This window comes from Electrona antarctica (assembly GCF_951216825.1).
Source record: "Electrona antarctica genome assembly, chromosome: 4".
In the NCBI taxonomy this organism is placed as follows: Eukaryota; Metazoa; Chordata; class Actinopteri; order Myctophiformes; family Myctophidae; genus Electrona; species Electrona antarctica.
This window is the reverse complement of record NC_136809.1, coordinates 1,419,605-1,443,824: the sequence shown is the minus strand read 5'-3', so window position 1 is coordinate 1,443,824 and position 24,220 is coordinate 1,419,605. Positions and strand designations below refer to the sequence as shown.

General features: G+C 42.0%; 1 protein-coding gene across 1 annotated transcript in view; it reads left to right on the top strand.

Annotated features, from left to right (window-relative positions):
- Positions 1-22,826, top strand: part of LOC306922147 (uncharacterized protein) — a gene marked incomplete at its 3' end in the record, with an annotated part of 91,143 nt that extends 68,317 nt beyond the window's left edge. The window contains exons 4-5 of the mRNA XM_079499542.1: positions 21,039-21,109; positions 22,665-22,826. Of these exons, the coding sequence (XP_079355668.1) occupies positions 21,039-21,109; positions 22,665-22,826 (233 nt within the window). The remainder of the gene's footprint in view (positions 1-21,038; positions 21,110-22,664) is intronic.
- Positions 22,827-24,220: the final 1,394 nt, after the last annotated feature.

Here is a 24,220-nt window from a genome sequence, read left to right as displayed (position 1 = left end):
GGTCTCGGAGCACATGCTACAGGGTGGCATTTTTCACGGTTTCAGAGGATTTGAAAAAAAGGTGAAAATCACTGAAAAGCGACAGGCTATAGTCCATGGTCTCGGAGCACATGCTACAGGGTGGCATTTTTCACGGTTTCGGAGGATTTGAAAAAAAGGTGAAAATCACTGAAAAGCGACAGGCTATAGTCCATGGTCTCGGAGCACATGCTACAGGGTGGCATTTTTCACGGTTTCGGAGGATTTGAAAAAAGGGGAAAATCACTGAAAAGCGACAGGCTATAGTCCATGGTCTCGGAGCACATGCTACAGGGTGGCATTTTTCACGGTTTCGGAGGATTTGAAAAAAAGGGGAAAATCACTGAAAAGCGACAGGCTATAGTCCATGGTCTCGGAGCACATGCTAAAGGGTGCCATTTTTCACGGTTTCGGAGGATTTGAAAAAAAGGTGAAAATCACTGAAAAGCGACAGGCTATAGTCCATGGTCTCGGAGCACATGCTACAGGGTGGCATTTTTCACGGTTTCGGAGGATTTGAAAAAAGGGGAAAATCACTGAAAAGCGACAGGCTATAGTCCATGGTCTCGGAGCACATGCTACAGGGTGGCATTTTTCACGATTTGAAAAAAAAGGTGAAAATCACTGAAAAGCGACAGGCTATAGTCCATGGTCTCGGATTTAAAAAAAAGGTGAAAATCACTGAAAAGCTACAGGCTTAGTCCATGGTCTCGGAGCACATGCTACAGGGTTGCATTTTTCACGGTTTCGGAGGATTTGAAAAAAAGGTGAAAATCACTGAAAAGCGACAGGCTATAGTCCATGGTCTCGGAGCACATGCTACAGGGTGGCATTTTTCACGGTTTCGGAGGATTTGAAAAAAGGGGAAAATCACTGAAAAGCGACAGGCTATAGTCCATGGTCTCGGAGCACATGCTACAGGGTGGCATTTTTCACGATTTGAAAAAAAGGTGAAAATCACTGAAAAGCGACAGGCTATAGTCCATGGTCTCGGAGCACATGCTACAGGGTGGCATTTTTCACGGTTTCGGAGGATTTAAAAAAAAGGTGAAAATCACTGAAAAGCGACAGGCTATAGTCCATGGTCTCGGAGCACATGCTACAGGGTGGCATTTTTCACGGTTTCGGAGGATTTGAAAAAAGGGGAAAATCACTGAAAAGCGACAGGCTATAGTCCATGGTCTCGGAGCACATGCTACAGGGTGGCATTTTTCACGATTTGAAAAAAAGGTGAAAATCACTTAAAAGCGACAGGCTATAGTCCATGGTCTCGGAGCACATGCTACAGGGTGGCATTTTTCACGATTTGAAAAAAAGGTGAAAATCACTGAAAAGCGACAGGCTATAGTCCATGGTCTCGGAGCACATGCTACAGGGTGGCATTTTTCACGGTTTCGGAGGATTTGAAAAAAGGGGAAAATCACTGAAAAGCGACAGGCTATAGTCCATGGTCTCGGAGCACATGCTACAGGGTGGCATTTTTCACGGTTTCGGAGGATTTGAAAAAAAGGTGAAAATCACTGAAAAGCGACAGGCTATAGTCCATGGTCTCGGAGCACATGCTACAGGCTGGCATTTTTCACGGTTTTGGAGGATTTGAAAAAAAGGTGAAATTCACTGAAAAGCGACAGGCTATAGTCCATGGTCTCGGAGCACATGCTACAGGGTGGCATTTTTCACGGTTTCGGAGGATTTGAAAAAAAGGTGAAAATCACTGAAAAGCGACAGGCTATAGTCCATGGTCTCGGAGCACATGCTACAGGTAAAATGGGGGAACAGCCTATCCTCCCCCTTCAGTGTAGGCAATGGGGTGAGGCAGGGGGGGCTGCTGTCCCCCGCCCTCTTCAATCTGTATATGGATGACCTGTCAAGGCTGCTGGGAGGGTGTAGGACTGGCTGCATGATAGGTAACACTTTGATCAACCATTTTATGTATGCCGATGATTTGGCCATTGTTTCCCCGTGTAGTGCTGGGTTCCAGCAGCTACTGAACATTTGCTCTGATTATGGGGTTACATATGATGTCATATACAATGCCAAAAAGAGTGTGGTAGTCATTTGCAGGACCAAGGAGGATCAGAAACAACATTTTCCAGTGTTCTACTTGTCGGATCAAACCCTCTCTGTATGTAGCAGTTGTAAATATTTGGGGCACATCATTAATGACAAGATGGAAGATGATGCTGACATGTATCGACAACGCAGAATGCTGTATGCCCAAGCTAATATCTTAGCCAGGAAATTTCACTACTGCTCAGTTGAGGTCAAGGTGAACCTATTTAGAGCGTACTGCACCCCGCTGTATACAGCCCCCTTATGGGTGAATTATAAAAAAGAGAGCCTGCGCAAGCTTAAGGTGGCTTATAATGATGCTCTCAGGATTCTCCTGAAGAAGCCTAGGGGTGGCAGTGCTAGTCAGCTCTTCTGTGACTCTGGCCTAACCACCTTCCATGCTCTCTTGAGAAACATTATGTTCAGCTTTAAAAGCAGACTTAATGGGTCACATAATAACGTGATTAAGGTGTTGACCAATCCTAGGTTTAGCACTGTTAGATACCGCTCTTTGATGTGGAAACATTGGTATGAGTGCCTCTTATAGATTTTTTTTAATGTGAGAGATTTTTAGAGTTTTATGAACCCCTGTATCTATTTGTAACTGTTTGTATGTTTTTAATTGTTGTTTGTCTTCTATTGGCTACGGCTGTCAATAAAGTTTGATTGAATGCATGGTGTGTCAGAGTCACTATCCTGGTGTAGCTGTTGATGCATGCTGTGTCAGAGTCACTATCCTGATGTAGCTGTTAATGCATGGTGTGTCAGAGTCACTATCCTGGTGTAGATGTTAATGCATGCTGTGTCAGAGTCACTATCCTGATGTAGATGTTAATGCATGCTGTGTCAGAGTCACTATCCTGGTGTAGATGTTAATGCATGTGTGGCAGGATGGGCGTGAGCGTTCCCACGCTGTCACGGCCCGTCCTCCGCCCACTGCTTAATGGATTGATTGGTGGCATTTTATAAGACGGCACGTCTTCCGTGTACGTTAGCTGTCTGTCTCTCCTCCGCTCTGTTTGGGAACGCGCTCTACGATCGGGAGACATTCCTCTTCAGGCGGTCATTCTGAAGCGGCTGTTCTGTCGGGGAACAGCGCGCTTAGTTGACACATCTGTGAAGGTACGTTTCTCCACATTGCTGTGTATTCTAGCGCCTGCCTTAGAAGTTGAACGTGACTGTGACCGCTTGTTTTGTTTCTAGCCTCGGGGCTACACAGTGAACATCTCCTTCTGGAGTTCTGTGTGGTGAACTGGCACAACGCCACCCCGGTACGTTATTGGTGGTTCTCCTTCTCTATATATATATTAATTTGGTGTCGTTGATGCCAGGGGAATATAAACAGGCTTATGTTGTTTACAGTTCCTCTCTATCTACCTGGCTACCGCTGCGGTGAAGCACAACGGCAGTACGCCGTGGCCTCATTACAGCTGGTGAGTCCCATTGTGCGCCTCTCTGTTCTTGCCTCAGCGAACTATAGTAGTTAAGTAGTATCTTAATACGGCCGTTTGCGTTTCAGGGCCAGCACCACACCTGCTGCTTTGCTGATATTACCATTCCACTCATTCTCATGAGCCACCGAGTCTGAGAACAATCACACGGTCACGAATGGTCCCAGTGTTTGGATTGCTGCTCGCCTGGGTCTGGGCCTGGTTCTTTGTAACCCTTCTCATTTAATTATATTCCTCTATTATATTGTATTCATGCAATGTCTGGGTGTATATAGGTATATATAAGTATATTGTGTATTATATCATACGTATATATATGCACTTATATTTATATCTTATACTATATATACCATTGTGATTTAGATACGACCGGCTGAAGAGAATACTGTCATTGTAGAATACCTCCCACTGTGAAGTGCTGATATATATATTTATCCTCCTTATAGGTCCGGTGCTGGGGATAAGCTGTAGCTGATGGCCGTCCAGTGGTGGTGGTAATGCCCCGTTTCCCTTAGTTTACTTTTCCTTTGTGGTTTATTTTGAGTTGCTGTGTTGTGTTTTGTTTGTGTATTGCCACCACCCTGGACCGGTGAGCCTGCCCAGCTCCCCTCCTCCCCCCAGTACTGGCTTGTAGTGGTGTGATATCCCTAGCTCTAGGCACTTTATAGTCACTTGCACTTTAACCCTGTTGTTGGATATTGCTATATTTGCACCGTCTTATTGATAAATGAAATGTCTTCTTACTATGCCATGTTTTAATTAATTATATATATTGCTAAACCAACTATTTAATAAAGTGTTTTGTATATTGGTTACACACGTTTCTGCCTTGCCTTTATTGTTACTGAATCTGTGTTGGGGAGACATTACGTGCTCCGGGTGTTCAGTATTAGTATAATATTCCTGGGGTGCAATTCCCCAGGTGGCGTAGTTGGCTACCTTAATCTATACCACCCCGCCACATTGTAGCCCCCAGCCAAGACCCAGCCCGCAACAGCCCTGCCAATCGGGCACGACAGGTTGCGCGTTGGTCTGGGAAGTGGGAGGCCCGGGTTCAATCCCCGCTTTCCGCGCAATGCTACAATCTGGCGTAGTCGGCAGGACGTGAAGCGTGATATCCTTGCGTGAGGGACATGAGGAACATCGTGTGCGGCGGTCCGCGGTGTGAAGTGAGAAGCGCGAGGACACGCTTCAAAGATCGGGGGGGTGATTGTAGCCCCCAGCCAAGACCCAGCCTGCAACAGCCCTGCCAATCGGGCTCAGCCCTATTGGCACGACAGGTTGCGCGTTGGTCTGGCAAGTGGGAGGCCCGGGTTCAATCCCCGCTTTCCGCGCAATGCTACACATGCTGTGTCAGAGTCACTATCCTGATGTAGATGTTAATGCATGCTGTGTCAGAGTCACTATCCTGGTGTAGATGTTAATGCATGCTGTGTCAGAGTCACTATCCTGATGTAGATGTTAATGCATGCTGTGTCAGAGTCACTATCCTGATGTAGATGTTAATGCATGCTGTGTCAGAGTCACTATCCTGATGTAGATGTTAATGCATGCTGTGCCAGAGTCACTATCCTGATGTAGATGTTAATGCATGCTGTGTCAGAGTCACCCTACCAACTGTCATTAAGACATGCGAATCCCTTGACTCCTTCAAAACCGCTCTCAAAGGGCACCTACGGATGGCTGCAATTCGAAACTGGCCCCCGTAAAATCTGAATCCCCCCCCCCCCCCCCCCCTTTTTTCCCCTCACTGTATATATTTCTTTTCCCTTTTTACCTCCTTTTTGATGAATTCCTGTTCTGTCTATAGAAGTGTCTATTTGTACGTCTCTAAATGTTTTGATGATTTGAACATGGTGGACCCTGTTGGAAACAAGTGTAATGCTTAATTGGGTCGTCCACTCACAGTTAACAGCCTTTGTATTGAGTTTGTGCTTGAAATGTACTGTAATTCTGCAAACTGTTAATAAATTATTCAATCAATCAATCAAACTATCCTGGTGTAGATGTTGATGCATGCTGTGTCAGAGTCACTATCCTGGTGTAGATGTTAATGCATGCTGTGTCAGAGTCACTATCCTGATGTAGATGTTAATGCATGCTGTGTCAGAGTCACTATCGCTTTTCTGCGATTTTCACCTTTTTTTTCAAATCCTCCAAAATCGCGAAAAAGGACATACTATAGCGTGCCGCTCAATGACCTTGAGCAATATCAATGACCTTTAGCAGTAGAAATGACCTTCATAAGACTAGTAAATGATCTTCACCAGTATAAATGACCTTGACCAGTATAAATGACCTTCATAAGACTAGTAAATTACCTTGACCAGTATAAATGACATTGACCAGTATGAATGACCTTCACCAGTATGCGGTCCGACACCATGGGCTATAGCCTTTCGCTTTTCCGCGATTTTCACCTTTTTTCAAATCCTCCAAAATCGTGAAAAACGACATACTATAGTGTTATGTATTTATTAAGGGATTACATAATTATCTATTTACTAATTATGACCATTAATAGCCAATACCATAGTGTCCGTATTATGACGCAGCAACATTGCTGCTTTAAGAACTAAGTGGTTAAAGTGGACATACTGAGACCCTTTCGGCGTGTAGAGCCATAAACTATTAAGATAACCTTTGAATTATAAACTCATAAATCGTCTGGACTCTGGAGTCCCGTTGAGGATAATTTGTAAGAATGTAATAGAGTACAAGTACTCAAGTTAGAAGGACTGTAAAACCTTATTAAACCAAGTGAATATTAACTTTATCTATAATGTTAAAATGTTAAACTGTAATTCTATATTAATACATTTTAAGGATAAATACTTTAGAGGAAAACTACAATACTAAAATGAGAGAATTAGGCAGAATAAAAGTAACAGAGTATACCAGAATACCTTAGGAGGATTTGACACAGACACAGAAGAACCAGTCCACGCCAGAATATGGATTTTCCATTTGATATATATTACCAATTACATCAGGAGAGAAATGGCAGGTCCGTACAGCGTTAAAAAGATCTCTCACTGACACATCATCAGTGACCATATTTTATACTACATAAGTCATAACATCCTTTTGACATGGGGAAGTAATGCATTTGGAGTTCAGAGGTTACAAAAAGGGAATAGCCAATACCATAGTGTCCGTATTATCACCAGTATAAATTACCTTGACCAGTATAAATGACCTTGACCAGTATGCCCTCCGAGACCATAGACTATAGCCTTTCACTTTTCTGCGGTTTTCACTTTTTTTTTCAAATCCTCCAAAATCGCGAAAAACGACATACTATAGCGTGCAGCTCAATGACCTTGACCAATATCAATGACCTTGAGCAGTAGAAATTACCTTCATAAGACTAGTAAATTACCTTGACCAGTATTAATGACCTTGACCAGTATAAATTACCTTGCCCAGTATAACTGACCTTCATAAGACTAGTAAATTACCTTGACAGTATGAATTACCTTCACCAGTATAAATGACCTTGACCAGTATAAATGACATTGACCAGTATGAATGACCTTCACCAGTATAAATGACCTTCACCAGTATGAATTACCCTGTACCAGTATAACTGACCTTCATAAGACTAGTAAATTACCTTGACCAGTATGAATTACCTTCACTAGTATAAATGACCTTGACCAGTATAAATTACATTGACCAGTATGAATGACCTTCACCAGTATAAATGACCTTCACCAGTATAAATTACCCTGTACCAGTATAAATGACCTTCATAAGACTAGTAAATTACCGTGACCAGTATAAACTACATTGACCAGTATGAATGACCTTCACCAGTATAAATGACCTTGACCAGTATGCCCTCCGAGACCATGGACTATAGCCTTTCTGCGACTTTCACCTTTTATTTTTTCAAATCCTCCAAAATCGCGAAAAACAACATACTATAGCGTGCCGCTCAATGACCTTGACCAATATCAATGACCTTGAGCAGTAGAAATGACCTTCATAAGACTAGTAAATTACCTTCACCAGTATAAATGACCTTGACCAGTATAAATTACATTAACCAGTATGAATGACCTTCACCAGTATAAATGACCTTGACCAGTATAAATGACCTTGACCAGTATGCCCTCCGAGACCATGGACTATAGCCTTTCACCTTTTATTTTTTCAAATCCTCCAAAATCGCGAAAAACATACTATAGCGTGCCGCTCAATGACCTTGACCAATATCAATGACCTTGAGCAGTAGAAATGACTGACCTTGACCAGTAAAAATGACCTTGACCAGTATAAATGACTTGACCAGTAAAAATAACCTTGACCAGTAAAAATGACCTTGACCAGTATAAATGACTGACCTTGACCAGTAAAAATGACCTTGACCAGTATAAATGACTTGACCAGTAAAAATAACCTTGACCAGTAAAAATGACCTTGACCAGTATAAATGACTGACCTTGACCAGTAAAAATGACCTTGACCAGTATGAATGACCTTCACCAGTATGAATGACCTTGACAGTATAAATGACTGACCTTGACCAGTAAAAATGACCTTGACCAGTATAAATGACTTGACCAGTAAAAATAACCTTGACCAGTAAAAATGACCTTGACCAGTATAAATGACTGACCTTGACCAGTAAAAATGACCTTGACCAGTATGAATGACCTTGACCAGTATGAATGACCTTGACAGTATAATGACCTTCATAAGACTAGTACAGGACCTTGACCAGTAAAAATGACCTTGACCAGTATGAATGACCTTGACCAGTATGAATTACCTTCACCAGTATAAATGACCTTCATAAGACTAGTAAATTACCTTGACCAGTATAAATTACATTAACCAGTATGAATGACCTTCACCAGTATAAATGACCTTGACCAGTATAAATGACCTTGACCAGTATAAATGACCTTGACCAGTATGCCCTCCGAGACCATAGACTATAGCCTTTCACTTTTCTGCGATTTTCACTTTTTTTTTCAAATCCTCCAAAATCGCGAAAAACAACATACTATAGCGTGCCGCTCAATGACCTTGACCAATATCAATGACCTTGAGCAGTAGAAATGACCTTCATAAGACTAGTAAATGACCTTCACCAGTATAAATGACCTTGACCAGTATAAATGACTGACCTTGACCAGTAAAAATGACCTTGACCAGTATAAATGACTTGACCAGTAAAAATGACCTTGACCAGTAAAAATGACCTTGACCAGTATAAATGACTGACCTTGACCAGTAAAAATGACCTTGACCAGTATGAATGACCTTCACCAGTATGAATGACCTTGACAGTATAATGACCTTCATAAGACTAGTACAGGACCTTGACCAGTAAAAATGACCTTGACCAGTATGAATGACCTTGACCAGTATGAATTACCTTCACCAGTATAAATGACCTTCATAAGACTAGTAAATTACCTTGACCAGTATAAATTACATTAACCAGTATGAATGACCTTCACCAGTATAAATGACCTTGACCAGTATAAATGACCTTGACCAGTATGCCCTCCGAGACCATAGACTATAGCCTTTCACTTTTCTGCGATTTTCACTTTTTTTTTCAAATCCTCCAAAATCGCGAAAAACAACATACTATACTATACTTACATATATACTTTGACCAATATCAATGACCTTGACCAGTAGAAATGACCCTCATAAGACTAGTAAATGACCTTCACCAGTATAAATTACCTTGACCAGTATAAATGACTGACCTTGACTAGTAAAAATGACCTTGACCAGTAAAAATGACCTTGACCAGTATAAATGACTGACCTTGACCAGTAAAAATGACCTTGACAGTATAATGACCTTCATAAGACTAGTACAGGACCTTGACCAGTAGAAACGACCTTGACCAGTATGAATGACCTTGACCAGTATGAATGACCTTGACCAGTATAAATGACCTTGACCAGTATGAATGACCTTGACCAGTATAATGACCTTGACCAGTATAATGACCTTCATAAGACTAGTACAGGACCTTGACCTTGACTATAGCCTTTCCTTGATTTTCACCTTTTTTCAAAATCAGGTGAAAAGCACCAGGCTATAGTAGATTTTTTTCGTCACGCTTATCCATAAATCATGTAAATACAAATTGAGCAGGGCACTGCAGGGACTTGAACCCCGTTCTGGTAAACCAGGAGTACCACACCAGTGCCTTAGTTTGTTTTGTTGTAATTTACAGGTCCATTATTGTCATCTCGAATCCTGCAAAATTATGAAAAACGGCATGCGGTCCGAAACCATGGAATATAGCATGCCCTTTTTTTCAAATCATCCAAAATCATGAAAATCACACCTGTGTTTAATAAGTGGTGCAACTCTGTGTTGTAAGTGGTCCTCGGGGGGTCCCCGGAACTTCCAGACACGCAGGAACGCGCCCAGGGTGCCGGCCCGGTCCCGGCGAGCTGCCCCGCGTCCGAAACGGTCGAGAAATGAAAGTTACCATGTGGGGTCCCTCTACTGTACTGTTCTGTCAACCTAACATCATATATACAGTTAATATCTATGTGTGTGTTAGGCTGCACAACAGGGACACTTGGTTTTGACCACCCAAATGCTATTTACGTGCTCGGACAGACCCAGGCACACAACTCAGTAATGAAGTGGTTGCACCACTTAAAAAGACCATAGTATGTCCTTTTTTCGTGATTATTTTTTTTCCAAATCTTCCAAAATCATGAGCTTGTAGATCTGATTTTGTTTTGCTAATGTTCCCCTCAGAATAGTGATTCTAGGGTTCATGTCGTTAATGTAAGAGTTAAGTACACAACCAAACGCTGTTGTATATATACGTAATATAGGCTTGCATTTTATAGAGAATGGTTTTATTATGTGAAGGGAGTTTAATTGTGTTTAAGTGCTTTGCATACCGTAGTTTATCACCACTTTGCCTCATTCTATACTATAGTAGAGTATTTGTTAAGATTGCTCCGTTATACATTGAAATCCCTCGTCTGTGGTCCTTCCAGGTTCTGACATAACTACAGTTTGTAGTAAATAATTAAACTGTTTTTTTCAGCACATTTAGAATGTACAATACTTGTGATTTGTTTTTGTCCAAAGTTAGTGTAGAAACCTTTGGGCATTTTGAGCAAAGATCCACCAGGAGGAGACAGATAGATGGAGACAGTAGGAGACAGAAAGATCCCAGGAGGAGACAGATAGATGGAGACAGTAGGAGACAGAAAGATCCCAGGAGGAGACAGATGGAGACAGTAGGAGACAGATAGATGGAGACAGTAGGAGACAGAAAGATCCACCAGGAGGAGACAGACAATTCAAAAGGGCAGGTGATCTAAAGGTCAGGTCAAAAGTCAGAACACCAAAGTGAGGCAAGAGGAGACACGTGGGTATCAGTTTACCAAGAGGAGACACGTGGGTATCAGTTTACCAAGAGGAGACACGTGGGTATCAGTTTACCAAGAGGAGACACGTGGGTATCAGTTTACCAAGAGGAGACACGTGGGTATCAGTTTACCAAGAGGAGACACGTGGGTATCAGTTTACCAAGAGGAGACACGTGGGTATCAGTTTACCAAGAGGAGACACGTGGGTATCAGTTTACCAAGAGGAGACACGTGGGTATCAGTTTACCAAGAGGAGACACGTGGGTATCAGTTTACCCACGTTTTTATTAAACGGTTCATGAGTTATGCCCGTTTAAAGTTTGCATTTACAGGCGAGTGCTATAGCGCCACCCTTATGGTCGTGGGCTATAGCGCCACCCTTATGGTCGTGGGCTATAGCGCCACCCTTATGGTCGTGGGCTTTGCGTCCTCACCGTTTGGCATCGCCCTCTATTAGAGGTTGTGTTACGACCCCGGGTCTATATGAGTATGGGAGGTTGGAATATCAATATTCCTTACTCCAATATAACCTTTTCCCTGGTATGTGGTGGCTTGATGAGAGAGTGATGTGTGCCAGGTGTGTCTGTGGAGGTGGGCAGAGAGTGAGAGAGTTAAGTGACTGCTTTGGAAAGTAGGTGGCGACTTGGAACCTGGAGGCGGTGATTGGTCTTCGGCGGGTGGTGGAGGATGATAAAACTTTATTTTGGGGCCCTGTTTTCTGATGTTTTGTTGAGTAGGAGTTAGGGTAGTGATTGTATTTTCCTTTGTTGATTCCGGACAGTTTAGTTAGGGTTAGAATAGTTAGTGTTGGGTTTATGTTGTTTTGCTGCTCAGATTCCCCCCTTCCTAAAGACGAAATAAAACCCATGGAAAGACTGTGCTCCTGTTTGCTGGTGGTTCATTCGAGAGGTTTTAAGAGGGGTCCATCGCATTCATGTTGCAGTCCAGTTCCCCTAGGCTGTGGCTGTAACAGTTGTCCCGATCAGATGGGGTGATCGGAAATCAGGGCCAATCGTCATTTTCAAAATGATTGGAATCGGATTGAGAGCCAAAAACAAAAAGTAGGTAGAGGGCTACCATATTGCTATGTTTCGCAAAAAGCCGACAGCACAGTTCAGCCATTTTTGGTGGAAGGAGAAGACAAAAATAAGGGACCAAGAGTCCCTTCGGGCATGGTCCCTAAATAGACTTGTTATCCAACTGTAGAGAGTACAAACACAGTAAAGAACCTGTGGGTTATCATCTATGAAAAGGCAACACAATGAGCAGAAAATGAACCATGTAAATACAACAAATTGAGGGCACCGCAGGGAGTTGAACCCCATTCTGGTAAACCAGGAGTACCACACCAGTGCCTTAGTTTTGTTTTATAATTTACAGGTCCAAATCTGTAGTTATTTTACAATTTACATTGGAGGCAATATATACAAAAATTTTATATATATATATATATATATAAATAAAACATTTCAAATTTGCAAAATATTTTTAAAACGTACCCTCACCGACCTCCTGCGGAAAGATCATTTGATGATTTAAAAAAAGCCCTTAATAGCACTCAATTTGAACTATGAATGATAGCCATGATTATGTCTTCATACAATTGAAAATCGGAAGAAGACTCACTCCACAAATACCTTAAGGAAAACTCCTGACAGATAATTTTATTTTCTTCATGCTCATAAAGTGCTGCAAAGTGCTAAAAGTGAAAAGTGCAGCAGAAAACATTTGGGTCATAGGCCCATCGTCAATGCCTCGCCTACAGAATAAATAAATCACATCAATACACACACCACATAATGTGATGTTAACTGACGCAATGAAGCTTCACTCGCACATTATAAAAGACTTACATCACATCAATCCACATCACATTCTTAGCCCTAACCTCATTATGTGATGTGGGATGACATGATGAAGCCTTACTCACAAATGTGAAATGATACGAGACATAAACTCACATCACATACCGGGCCTGTGTTCATAGGTGATGTGGGCTTATGTGATGAAGGTTTACTAAAATTAGATCTGATAATATAGCACTGACAATGGTCTTATGACCTAGATGTTTTCTGCTGCACTTTTCACTTAAAGCACTTAGAGCGCTTTATGAACAAAATAGATTTTCTTGGTCTCCGCCCAAGCAGTTTGCCTTGTTTGTGGCGTGAGCAAAAAGAATTACATTCAACAAAATAGATAATTTATGCCATTTGTGGACGATTGACATAAATTATACAATGGAAGCAGCATTCTTTGCGCCCCAGTATTTGTCAGCAATACAGCAACACTATGAACATAGTACACAACATACAACACTATGGACGACATTAGAACACAACAGCAATAAACAAAATGTGTATGGCGTGAACGATGCCGCCCGACGTGAATGCCGAGCCATCCGCAATTGTTGTGAAATGGTCACATCAAATCCCATAAATGCACATCACATACCGGGCCTGTGTTCATATCTGATGTGAACTGACGTGATTACGCTTTACCGGCAAATTACATGAACCGATACAGCTCCAAATGAGAAACTTTGCTTTGATTAAAGAGACACGACCCGAATACAGAAGAACTAGTCATAGATAGGCAAGAAAGAATAACAAATAAAACAAATAAAGCGAAATGCGATTAAAAACTCTGACCACAAAAACAAATAACTTTATTAAAGCAAAGAATAGAAGAGTGAAAAGATGAAGGTCGGGTAGAAACCTTGTACGTCCAAAACAGTTACTATTCTGGACAAAAAACCACAACCTGTGATCCAATGATATTAATATAATAATCTGTTCCAACGTTATTATTTAGTCACAAGCTCATGCTTCACCGGTTTGATATAAAAAAACACAATATAAATATAAAATACAATAAATGTTATATTAAATAAAATCAAAATATTCAATAATGGATGATGTTTGCCTCGTGAGCTTGTAGATCGGCTATTTTTGCTACTTCAGTGTGCGACACTGTAGCATGACCAAGTAAGGACATTAATTTACAAAAGAAGGTTGAACTATGGAGACACAAGGTTTCTGCCCGACAGTTAAAGATAATAAACTACGCTCACTTACCCTTAATATCAGCAAACAAAACACACTAACCAAGGAAGAAAATGACACAGCGGCCATCATTTTCTTCCTCCGTTAGTTTGCACAGACCTACAGCATAGTAAGCTGTAAACACAGTGTTACGGGGCTACATGCTACCATAATGACACGAGACATAAATCACATACCGCCACATCACATTTGTACACACAAAAAACACTAGTGAAGAACTAGGGGAATAGATAGGCAAGAAGAAAGAAATTACTTATAAAAAAAATAAAGCAAAATGCGATTAAAAACTCTGAGACAACAAAAATAACTTTATTAAAAGCAAAGAAGAGAAAGGAGACACTAGAAGAGAACATACATATGTGATGTGGACAGACTTTACCCGTAAATTATGTTAAATAAATCACATAGCGGCATGTGATGTGGACTGGCATTATACACAGATGACGTGAAACGATACATGGCACGAAAAACAACCTACGGTATGGTAGCATGTAGCCCACTTAAACAAGCAGCAGCAGGAAGCAGACGGTTTATAACTAACCTTCCCTGCTAACAGCAACCAGCAGTGGCAACAGCATAGAGTTCACCCAGCAGTGGCAACAGGAGTTTGTATCTCAGTCAGCTTCACGTTCTGAAATGGCAGGGGAGAAGAGAAGAAAATAATTAGTTGTCGGCCTACAGGATGACCTTTTGGAAGTCACAACAGTCACTGACAGGGCTGTGTCACCATTGTTTACTGTATTAATAACAGTCACTGACAGGGCTGTGTCACCATTATATTACTGTATTAATAACAGTCACTAACAGGGCTGTGTCACCATAATTTTACTGTATTAATAACAGTCACTAACAGGGCTGTGTCACCATTATTATACTGTATTAATAACAGTCACTGACATGGCTGTGTCACCATTATTTTACGTTAATATTGTTACAAATTGTGATGCCACAAGCAGAGCTCATTTTAATGTTGTTTAGGACACAAGAAACACTTTCCTGGGGTGTCTGTGCAAAATACGTTTGTTTTTGTCATGATTCTATGTTCATGACCAAAAGCCTGTCATGAAAATGTGGTCTCACTTTGTTCCTGGACTACAAAGTCACACCCCCATGCAGCTCTACAAAGTGATTGTTTCATAAAAATCCACTGTAGACATGTTAAGCTACTTCCTGTCAAGAAATTCCTTGCAGATGATTATTTTCTAAGTGTCAGAGTTTGGAAGCACTCGTTATCAGTAAAGACACCTCCTGCTGCCTCCTGCATGATGTGCACAGTCAAACAGGTGGTACGCCTGGGCCGCTGAGTGATATTCAACGAGTGCTTCCAAACTAACACAAACAAATCATCACAACATGTCTACAGTGGATTTTTATGAAACAAACACTTTGCAGATAGAAAAAGGATAATTCAAGCTTTTTGTACAGCTGCGATGTTGGTTAGTTTGATACAATAGTCAGCTAGGACTTTTGTTTGGATGAATGGGCTGTCATTGGGAAGTTGCACCTAGTTAGCACCTTACTGGCAAGAAATTAAAACTTTGTATTCATACGTTTAATGTCAAACAATAAATTGTTAACCGCAATCATTTGTAAGACAATCATTTGTAAGACAATGAATGGTTAACTTATCATGTAGTAGAGCCCTAGTCTCTACTACAGCCACATGTAATCCAGGTACGTACCGTGGGGGGCCTTCCGTCGCTCGGTTGAAGATGGCTGGTATTAATAGAGCCGCGTAGGTTGTACGCCTCGTAATCTCAGGGAGAGCGTTCGTTGACACCGTTATACGTTTCAGCCCAGCCGAGTAGACACTCTATTACCAATACCAGCCATCTTCTGATGACTGCATCCAAGGTCACCGCATGACACCAAGGTCACATGATCAACCTGTAAGACACATACATACGCCAACATTACACTTTATCCAGATTTTATACATTGTAGAAAAAAACATCTTAAAAAAAATAAACATTATATTTTTGTTAACTTAAACAGCTGTAGGGAATAATTGTCATTAATATAGTGGTTGCAAAGGTATCATTTGATCGCCCGAGTCTCGTGGTGAGAGTTCTGCTCTGGTTTTGGTGATTATTAAGTAGTTCTGGTCATTTGGTGGGGGGGGGGGGGGGGTCACTGACTCAGGCCCACTCATTAAAAAAATTAAATCACACCCGTGTGAACCGAGTGGTGTAAGGTCTTATATAGACTGATCAGCTGTGGTCTGACGTAATGTCTGACGTAATGAAATCACACCCGTGTGAACTGGGTGACCATAGCAACCATGCTCATTTTTTGGCACGAACAGACACGTAAACTAACAAAGCCATGCTCATTTTTTGGTACGAACAGACACGTAAACTAACAAAGCCAGTTGTAGGAGTGGTTTACACCACTCAATAAATTAATCCACAAAACTAGTGAGCCCTCTGTAACATGGAACATTGCTGGCGTAGTGATACTGGACAAAGAAAATAGTCCCATGTCACTGACAGATAGGTTAAAAGGCCACTTCTCCCCTTTTGCAACCAGATCTTATTTTAATTATGTTTGGGAGACAAGAAACACTTTCCTGGAGGTTTTTATGTGGGTAATAAAATGTGTTTACCATTTCAGTAATTCAGTGTCCATGGGCTCCATGATGTCATGGACACTGGGCTCACTTACTTCCTGGACTACATGTTGTCTCAGTAAGACAGCCCTCACCCCTATCCACAGGGAGGAGCAGTGGCCCAAAGCATTATGGGAATTGTAGTCCAGGAAGGAAATGAGCCCAGTGTCCATGACATCACAGAGCCCATGGACACTTTGAAATACTAAAATAATCATATTACCCACATAAAAACACCCAGGGAAGTGTTTGTCTCCCAAACATCATTCAAATAAGATCTGGTTGCAAAAAGGGTGAAGTGGCCCTTTAAAGTTGAAATGAAGTTGTTCTGTACCTGGTAGAAATGGGTCAACAATACAAATGACTCTATAGTGCTATGAATTCATTTAGTTTTAATGAGTGCCCCTCCCCCCCCTCCTCCTCAACCCACAGACTTTAATCAAAGCAACAGTTTGAGCTTGTAGATGCTACTTTTGGTTTGGAATTCTGAGAAGTAAGTTTGTACATTTGAGTTTTCCACCCAGCAGAGAGAGACATTTATTTTAGATTAATCTGATGAATGTGTAACTGCTACAGTTACAACTTGTGTTACTATTATGTAGGCTACTCGAGTAAAACTACTCGAGTATTATGTAGGCTACTCGAGTAAAAGTAAAAAGGTATTGGCATCCAAAATGTACTTAAAAATGACCAAACGTACTCATTATGCAGAGTGTCGCATTTCAAATGTTTTAACATATGAAAATAGCAGATCTACAAGCTCACAATGCATTGCAATGCATTATGAGCTTGTAGATCAGCTATTTTCAAATGGCCAAAAGATGTGGTTGTAGCCTAGCAGTACATTTCAATATAGCCAAATGTTTTTTTTTTTTTTTAATTATCCAAATCTACAAAGTGACTAGTAATCAAAGCTGTATAAAAGTACAATATATTTTCCACACTTCAGTACATTTAATGATTTACTTTCCACCTACTGTTTGTTTATTTTAGTTTAGTTTCCTTCTCTAAAAGGACACATTACTCATATTGTTGTCCATATAGTGTCACAGTAAACAATCCTCAGTCCTCACAACACTAATAAAACACTAATGTCTAAACAATAACAGAGTTACTGGAGGATAAAAACCATGCTGTTCTCAAACAAATCTTACCGTTCAGCAGGCACGCCCCCAAACACTTCCTGCTGCGCTGTGCGCATGTGCGTTCCATTTTAAATCTAAAGCCCCGCCCACTGGATCCGCGTCTGTTGAACTACGTCATTGGAAAGTCCGTCGGTCATTGGTCGGTCAGAGTGAATGAATCATATACGCTGCAGCTGTGTGTGGATTTACAAGCCACGCACGCACACACGCACACACACAGGCGAGTGGTGGGACTATAGGAAGTAGGCAGCCTGCATGCACTCAAAAACGTTTTATATTAAATTAAAATAATATCATGGATTAATTATAAACTGTTTATTGATTAAAGAAACTAAAAAAAAGAAGTGATATATAAACATAGCCTTTATTATACTCTGTTGCACAATGCATCTGTTATGATGAATTCCTATTCTGTCTATAGAAGTGTCTATTTGTACGTCTCTAAATGTTTTGATGATTTGAACATGGTGGACCCTATTGGAAACAAGTGTAATGCTTAATTGGGTCGTCCACTCACAGTTAACAGCCTTTGTATTGAGTTTGTGCTTGAAATGTACTGTAATTCTGCAAACTGTTAATAAATTCTTCAATCAATCAATCAATCAATGTTATAAAGTATAGGAAGTCCATCTATTCTAATTTAGCTTTAGTAATAAATAAATAGACAACATAATGTTCAGATGGGGGTCCCTGGTACAACATAGTGTTCAGATGGGGGTCCCTGGTACAACATCATGTTCAGATGGGGGTCCCTGGTACAACATAGTGTTCAGATGGGGGTCCCTGGTACAACATCATGTTCAGATGGGGGTCCCTGGTACAACATAGTGTTCAGATGGGGGTCCCTGGTACAACATAGTGTTCAGATGGGGGTCCCTGGTACAACACATGTTCAGATGGGGGTCCCTGGTACAACATAATGTTCAGATGGGGGTCCCTGGTACAACACATGTTCAGATGGGGGTCCCTGGTACAACATACTGTTCAGATGGGGGTCCCTGGTACAACACATGTTCAGATGGGGGTCCCTGGTACAACATAATGTTCAGATGGGGGTCCCTGGTACAACACATGTTCAGATGGGGGTCCCTGGTACAACATAGTGTTCAGATGGGGGTCCCTGGTACAACACATGTTCAGATGGGGGTCCCTGATACAACATAATGTTCAGATGGGGGTCCCTGGTACAACACATGTTCAGATGGGGGTCCCTGGTACAACATAGTGTTCAGATGGGGGTCCCTGGTACAACACATGTTCAGATGGGGGTCCCTGGTACAACACATGTTCAGATGAAGGTCCCTGGTAGGCCTACAACATAATGCTCAGATGGGGGTCCTTGACATTAATTTGGGGGTCCTCCTTCCTTGCCATGACAACGTTTGAGAAGCATTGAATTCCTGTTCTGTTCTTTGTCTATATAGAAGTGTCTATTTGTACATCTCTAAATGTTTTGATGAATTGAACATGGTGGACCCTCTTGTAAACAAGTGTAATGCTTAATTGGGTCGTCCACTCACAGTTAACAGCCTTTTGTATTGAGTTTGTGCTTGAAATGTACTGTAATTCTGCAAACTGTTAATAAATATTTCAATCAATCAATCAATCAATTGATACAGCACCCATAATAATCTTCAGACACATGCAGTGTCTGCTGGTGACCACTAGATGGCAGAAAAACGTCAATTGTCCAGTCTGTCCATGTCACACGACTTTAAAGGAACACTTCACCCTTTCTGCAAAAAAAAACATGTTAATGAATATATGTTAATGAGGTTTAGAAGATTTAGAACACTTTCCTGGGGGTCTTTATGTGTGTAATATGTGGTTCTAGATGTTTTAGATTTTGTGAGCCGTGTCTCTGATGTCATGGACACTGGGCTCACTTACTTCCTGGACTACAATTCCCATAATGCTTTGGTGCACTGCTCCTCCTTGTGGATAGGGTGGAGGCAGTGCTTAATTTCTAACTCAACCAGTGCCGGAGCTCACCTCCCGCACATGCACGCGCGCGTGCATGTGCGTGCATGTGCGCGTATGTGCGCGTGGCCGCCGGGCCGTTTTTTTAGCCATCGCTCTCTCTCTCTCTCTCTCTTGTCCACGGTGGTGACTTGACTTGACTTCTCTTCTGTCTCTTCACTCTTCAGTGACAGTCTATAATGTCTGGGATTTATACAGAGAGGGAGGGAGGGAGGGAGGGGGGATGGAATTAGGATCTATTTACCACCAACACCAAGCAAGCTAAGAAATCCAACATTGATGCGTTCTGTAGGCCTGTCTATCTATCGACCTATAGCGAGCCACAGCTTTCCGTGGTCCTGAAACAATAGGCCTATTATAGGCCGCGGCCGCCTATATAAGTTTGGCTGTGTTTATTGTTAATAGAAGACATACAAGAAGAAATATATAATTCTGAGAAGATTAAAACTATAATAGTAATTTCAAATGCTAAATACAGTAATCAAATAACAAAATATTATTTGAAATGCCCTGTAGAGAAAAGTAGTTTAGTAGTAGTAGTTTTGCGACCATCAGGCCATGCATATTAATTAAGTTGTTGACCTACTTTTCTTCACCTCATTTAAAACTATATTTCGTTATTTTAACATATTTAGCATTTGAAATACATACATTTAAAACCGAAAATCCATTAGACTTACCCATTATTATTTAGGCTATTTGTCCAGAATGGCCCAAAGCGCAGACAGGCCTCTTTCCTGGCGCTCCTCCTCGCTGCTCCTAGCTTTGCTCTGTGTGTCTGTGGCACTGTGACGTCCTTTGGCAATCCATGATCTGACATATGGTACAGGGTTGAACTTATTCAGTGGTGGTCCAACAAGGGTTAGAAACAGACATATGGTACAGGGTTGAACTTATTCAGTGGTGGTCCAACAAGGGTTAGAAACAGACATATGGTACAGGGTTGAACTTATTCAGTGGTGGTCCAACAAGGGTTAGAAACAGCAGTGATGCTATGGTGGAAACATGGAGAGAGGCTCGGGTTGATGTGCAAATTAAATTCATCTGGGAAAATCCACGTTCACACTCTGCACTTGATATTGCAATTGTGTCGACTGCTGACAACAGTTCCTTCATTTCTTTTTGCACGTCTTTTCCATTGCTGTCAACGAAGCATCTGAATGCCCTGACTGTCGGCACTACACGGTTAATGCCAAAGCGTGTACAAAGAGACTGCACTTCTGTTTGGCCATATAATATATCTGGTTCATCAGGCCAATACTCTGTGTGAAGCACTTTCAATTCTTCAATCAACTGGGTGTAATCTTCCTTTTCCGGATTTGAAGCTGATGATTTGCGTCCTCCAGGTGACAACAAGCGACTTTCCAAGTTTCTCGCTAAACTTAGGAAAAGATCCCCCTGTGAGAGCTTCCTGTCGGTTCGTTTTCCAGCATGCAATTTGACTCCTTGGAACACGTTGATTTCTTCATTAATAGCTGCCTGGCTCAACTTTGTGTGACTCCCAGTGCCAGCCGGTTCTGCCATTGCCGCTAATACTTTAACCTCCCTGAAAATAGCCCGATGAGCAGAAACAATGTTAATGTCCCGCTTTTGTAGTTCAAGTGATAATTCTCTCAGTTCTTGCAAAGCGTCCCACATCAGACCAAGGTTATTGACAAAAGCATGGGAGGACAAACGCAAGGCCAGTCCTTTGTAAGTCTGGCGGGATGCGCCGTCTCTTGTATCACTTGCAGCTGCAGAGGTGAAGTGCTGATATAAAGCAGGATAGGCTTTCCAAACTGCATCAACGGTTCGAAAGCTGGAGGCCACCCACCGCGTATCTAGAATACGACCAATTTTACACAGCTGGACATCAAGAGCGTCTGCACATTCTTTCAATTCCATGCGATTTTTTCCTGATGTGCTGTACAGTGAATAGAGGCTGTCAAGCAATGATTTGAAATGATTGATCGCTCCCATCTCTTTGACGACATCATTAACAGCGAGCTCTAGTCGGTGTGCGCAGCAATGCCATCCTATGATGTTGGGAAATAATTCCTTCAGTCGTGCCACGACCCCACTTTTGCGCCCAAACATGACCGACGCGCCATCACATGTCACTCCAACAAGGCACTTGGTCAGGAATTCCTCATTGAAATTGACCTTTTCTAATGCAGACAGCAAACTTTGTACAATGCCACCAGCACTGCAATCCTTCATTTGAACCAAGTCCACGAAAACATTTGCTGCAGTCTCCATCGTGTCCAGCTGAAGTCGCGCATACACAATCAGGGCAGGATGCTTGTTTAGACCGGTAGCCTCATCTAACATTAAGCAGATTTTTGGTTCACACTGTGTTATGATGGCAAACGGTTTTTTCTTCATTTCAGAAGATATGTGCTCCTGAATGTTGGAACATGCAACATTGGAATGTAGAATTCGCCCCATTTATTTTGAACACCGTTTAACTGCTGGCAATCGATCTCATGCTCAAATCCATATGCTGGCCTATTTCGTTTAGCTTCCTTGTATGCAGTGCAGAAAACGTTAGCTGTTGCGGATATTTGTCGAGCTTGGAAATTAACAACGACTTGCTCTAATATGTTCTCCTTCGCTTTCTCTACAATCTGACATGCAGCCTTGTGCGCTTTGGTGTCTTCATGTTCACACATTTTTTTCCTCATGGCTCTTTCTCGTTTCTTTTTGTCAGTTGCAGTAGAGTTAACAGTGCCTGTCACCCACTGTTTAGCCAATTTCGCACAGGCTCCTGCACCTTGTTTCCCTACCTGACCGCACGCTGTGCAGCCAAAGTTGTTTCCTTTCCGAATTATCCATGGGTGGTTTGTTTTGTGGATATTAAATTGCTCTGCGGTCCAGATAATGTCTGTCCCGGGTCTCTTTTCCACTGGTTCCACATCATCATCATCATCATCATCTTCTAGCGTCACTGTCCCCGCTTGACTCAATTTCCTCTTCGTTTGGATCAACAACAGCCGCGGCTGCAGGTGGTGGTGGTGGTGGGGTTGTTATTGGTGTTTCTGACGGCGAGGCCTGCGAGTCACTGTCCCCACTTCTCCCCATGTCCTCTTCGCTATCATCCACAACAGCCGCTGCGGGTGGTGGTGGTGGCGGGGGCGAGGGGCTGGGCGGAGTAGCTGCCGGTTGCTCATTTCTGCGCTGCTTTGCATTGATTTTGCCGAAGAAATTTAAAATATTTCCTTGTCTTTGTCTCTTAGAAATTTTGTGTGTGTAGGCCCTTGCTTGGCTACTAAGTATGACTTCACGTTCACAACAACAATACGATTCCGTTTATTTTTGTTTGTTGCGCATTTCCCCCATTACGGACGGGTCACGGAAAGAGTGACCTGACCTCCCATGAAAAAAATACACTGTAGGTGCATTTTGAGTTAGCGGAGCGCCCTCTACAGGTGCCGGAGCTGCCTCTACAGGTAGGGGAGCTCAGGTTGACACGTGCCGGAGCTCAATTGAGCTCAGGTGACAGGTGCCGGAGCTCAAGTGACGCTTACCGGAGCTGAGCTCCGCCAAGCTCCGGCTGAAATTAAGCACTGGGTGGAGGGCTGTATAGGCCTATCTCACAGCCCCCTTTCCACGCCCACTTCCGGTAGATAGTGGTGTCATTTAACATTTACACTTTTTTTCTCTGGAGAATCTAAGTACATTTCCTAATGTTAAAATGTCAAAGACCGATAATAATATGAAGAAAACACAATGGTATAACAACTCAAATAAGTAGAATAAACCTTACCTTTACAAAACGGTAGTTTGTGGCTTGTGAAAATACCTCTTTTAACATGGAAGCCTATGGACCGCAAAAAAAATAACACCACTAGCTCCAAAAAGGGGCGTGGAAAGGGGGCGGGGAAATGCTGTGAGATAGGCCTATTACTGAGGCTCAATCACAACCGCCTCCCTCAAGCCCTGAGCCCAACCAACGTTATAGGCTAATAGTTATTTTTTTTCATTAGGCCTATGGTTTAGTTTTAGTTAACTATTATAACCTTGCCCTGAACCCTCATTGAACAATGTTCTCTAGAGCTAAGAGAACAATGTTCTCTAGAGCTAAGAGAACAATGTTCTCTAGAGCTAAGAGAACAATGTTCTCTAGAGCTAAGAGAACAATGTTCTCTAGAGCTAAGAGAACAATGTTCTCTAGAGCTAAGAGAAAACCAGGCATCAGATGATAGGACTACTTTAACATTGCAGTAACGAGACAAAATATACTATTCACATCAAACAGTTGAATTCTGGGTGGGGTTAAGATTTACATACTTAATCAACATATAGCATTTGGTAGCAGATAGCTGTCTCACTGTGTGTTTTGGTTCACACCTGAGGCAGCTTCAAAGAGTAAAGAACAATGCAGGGTACTTGACTGAGGTGATGAGCTTCCCAGCACCCAGACCCTCAGTCTCCTTCTCACCCATGATGATTGACTTAGCACAGAAATGTAGTCGACCATTTGACATAGACATAGCCTATAGTTATTATAAATATAGCCTCGATACCCAGGCTTTCATTTCGTCTGCGC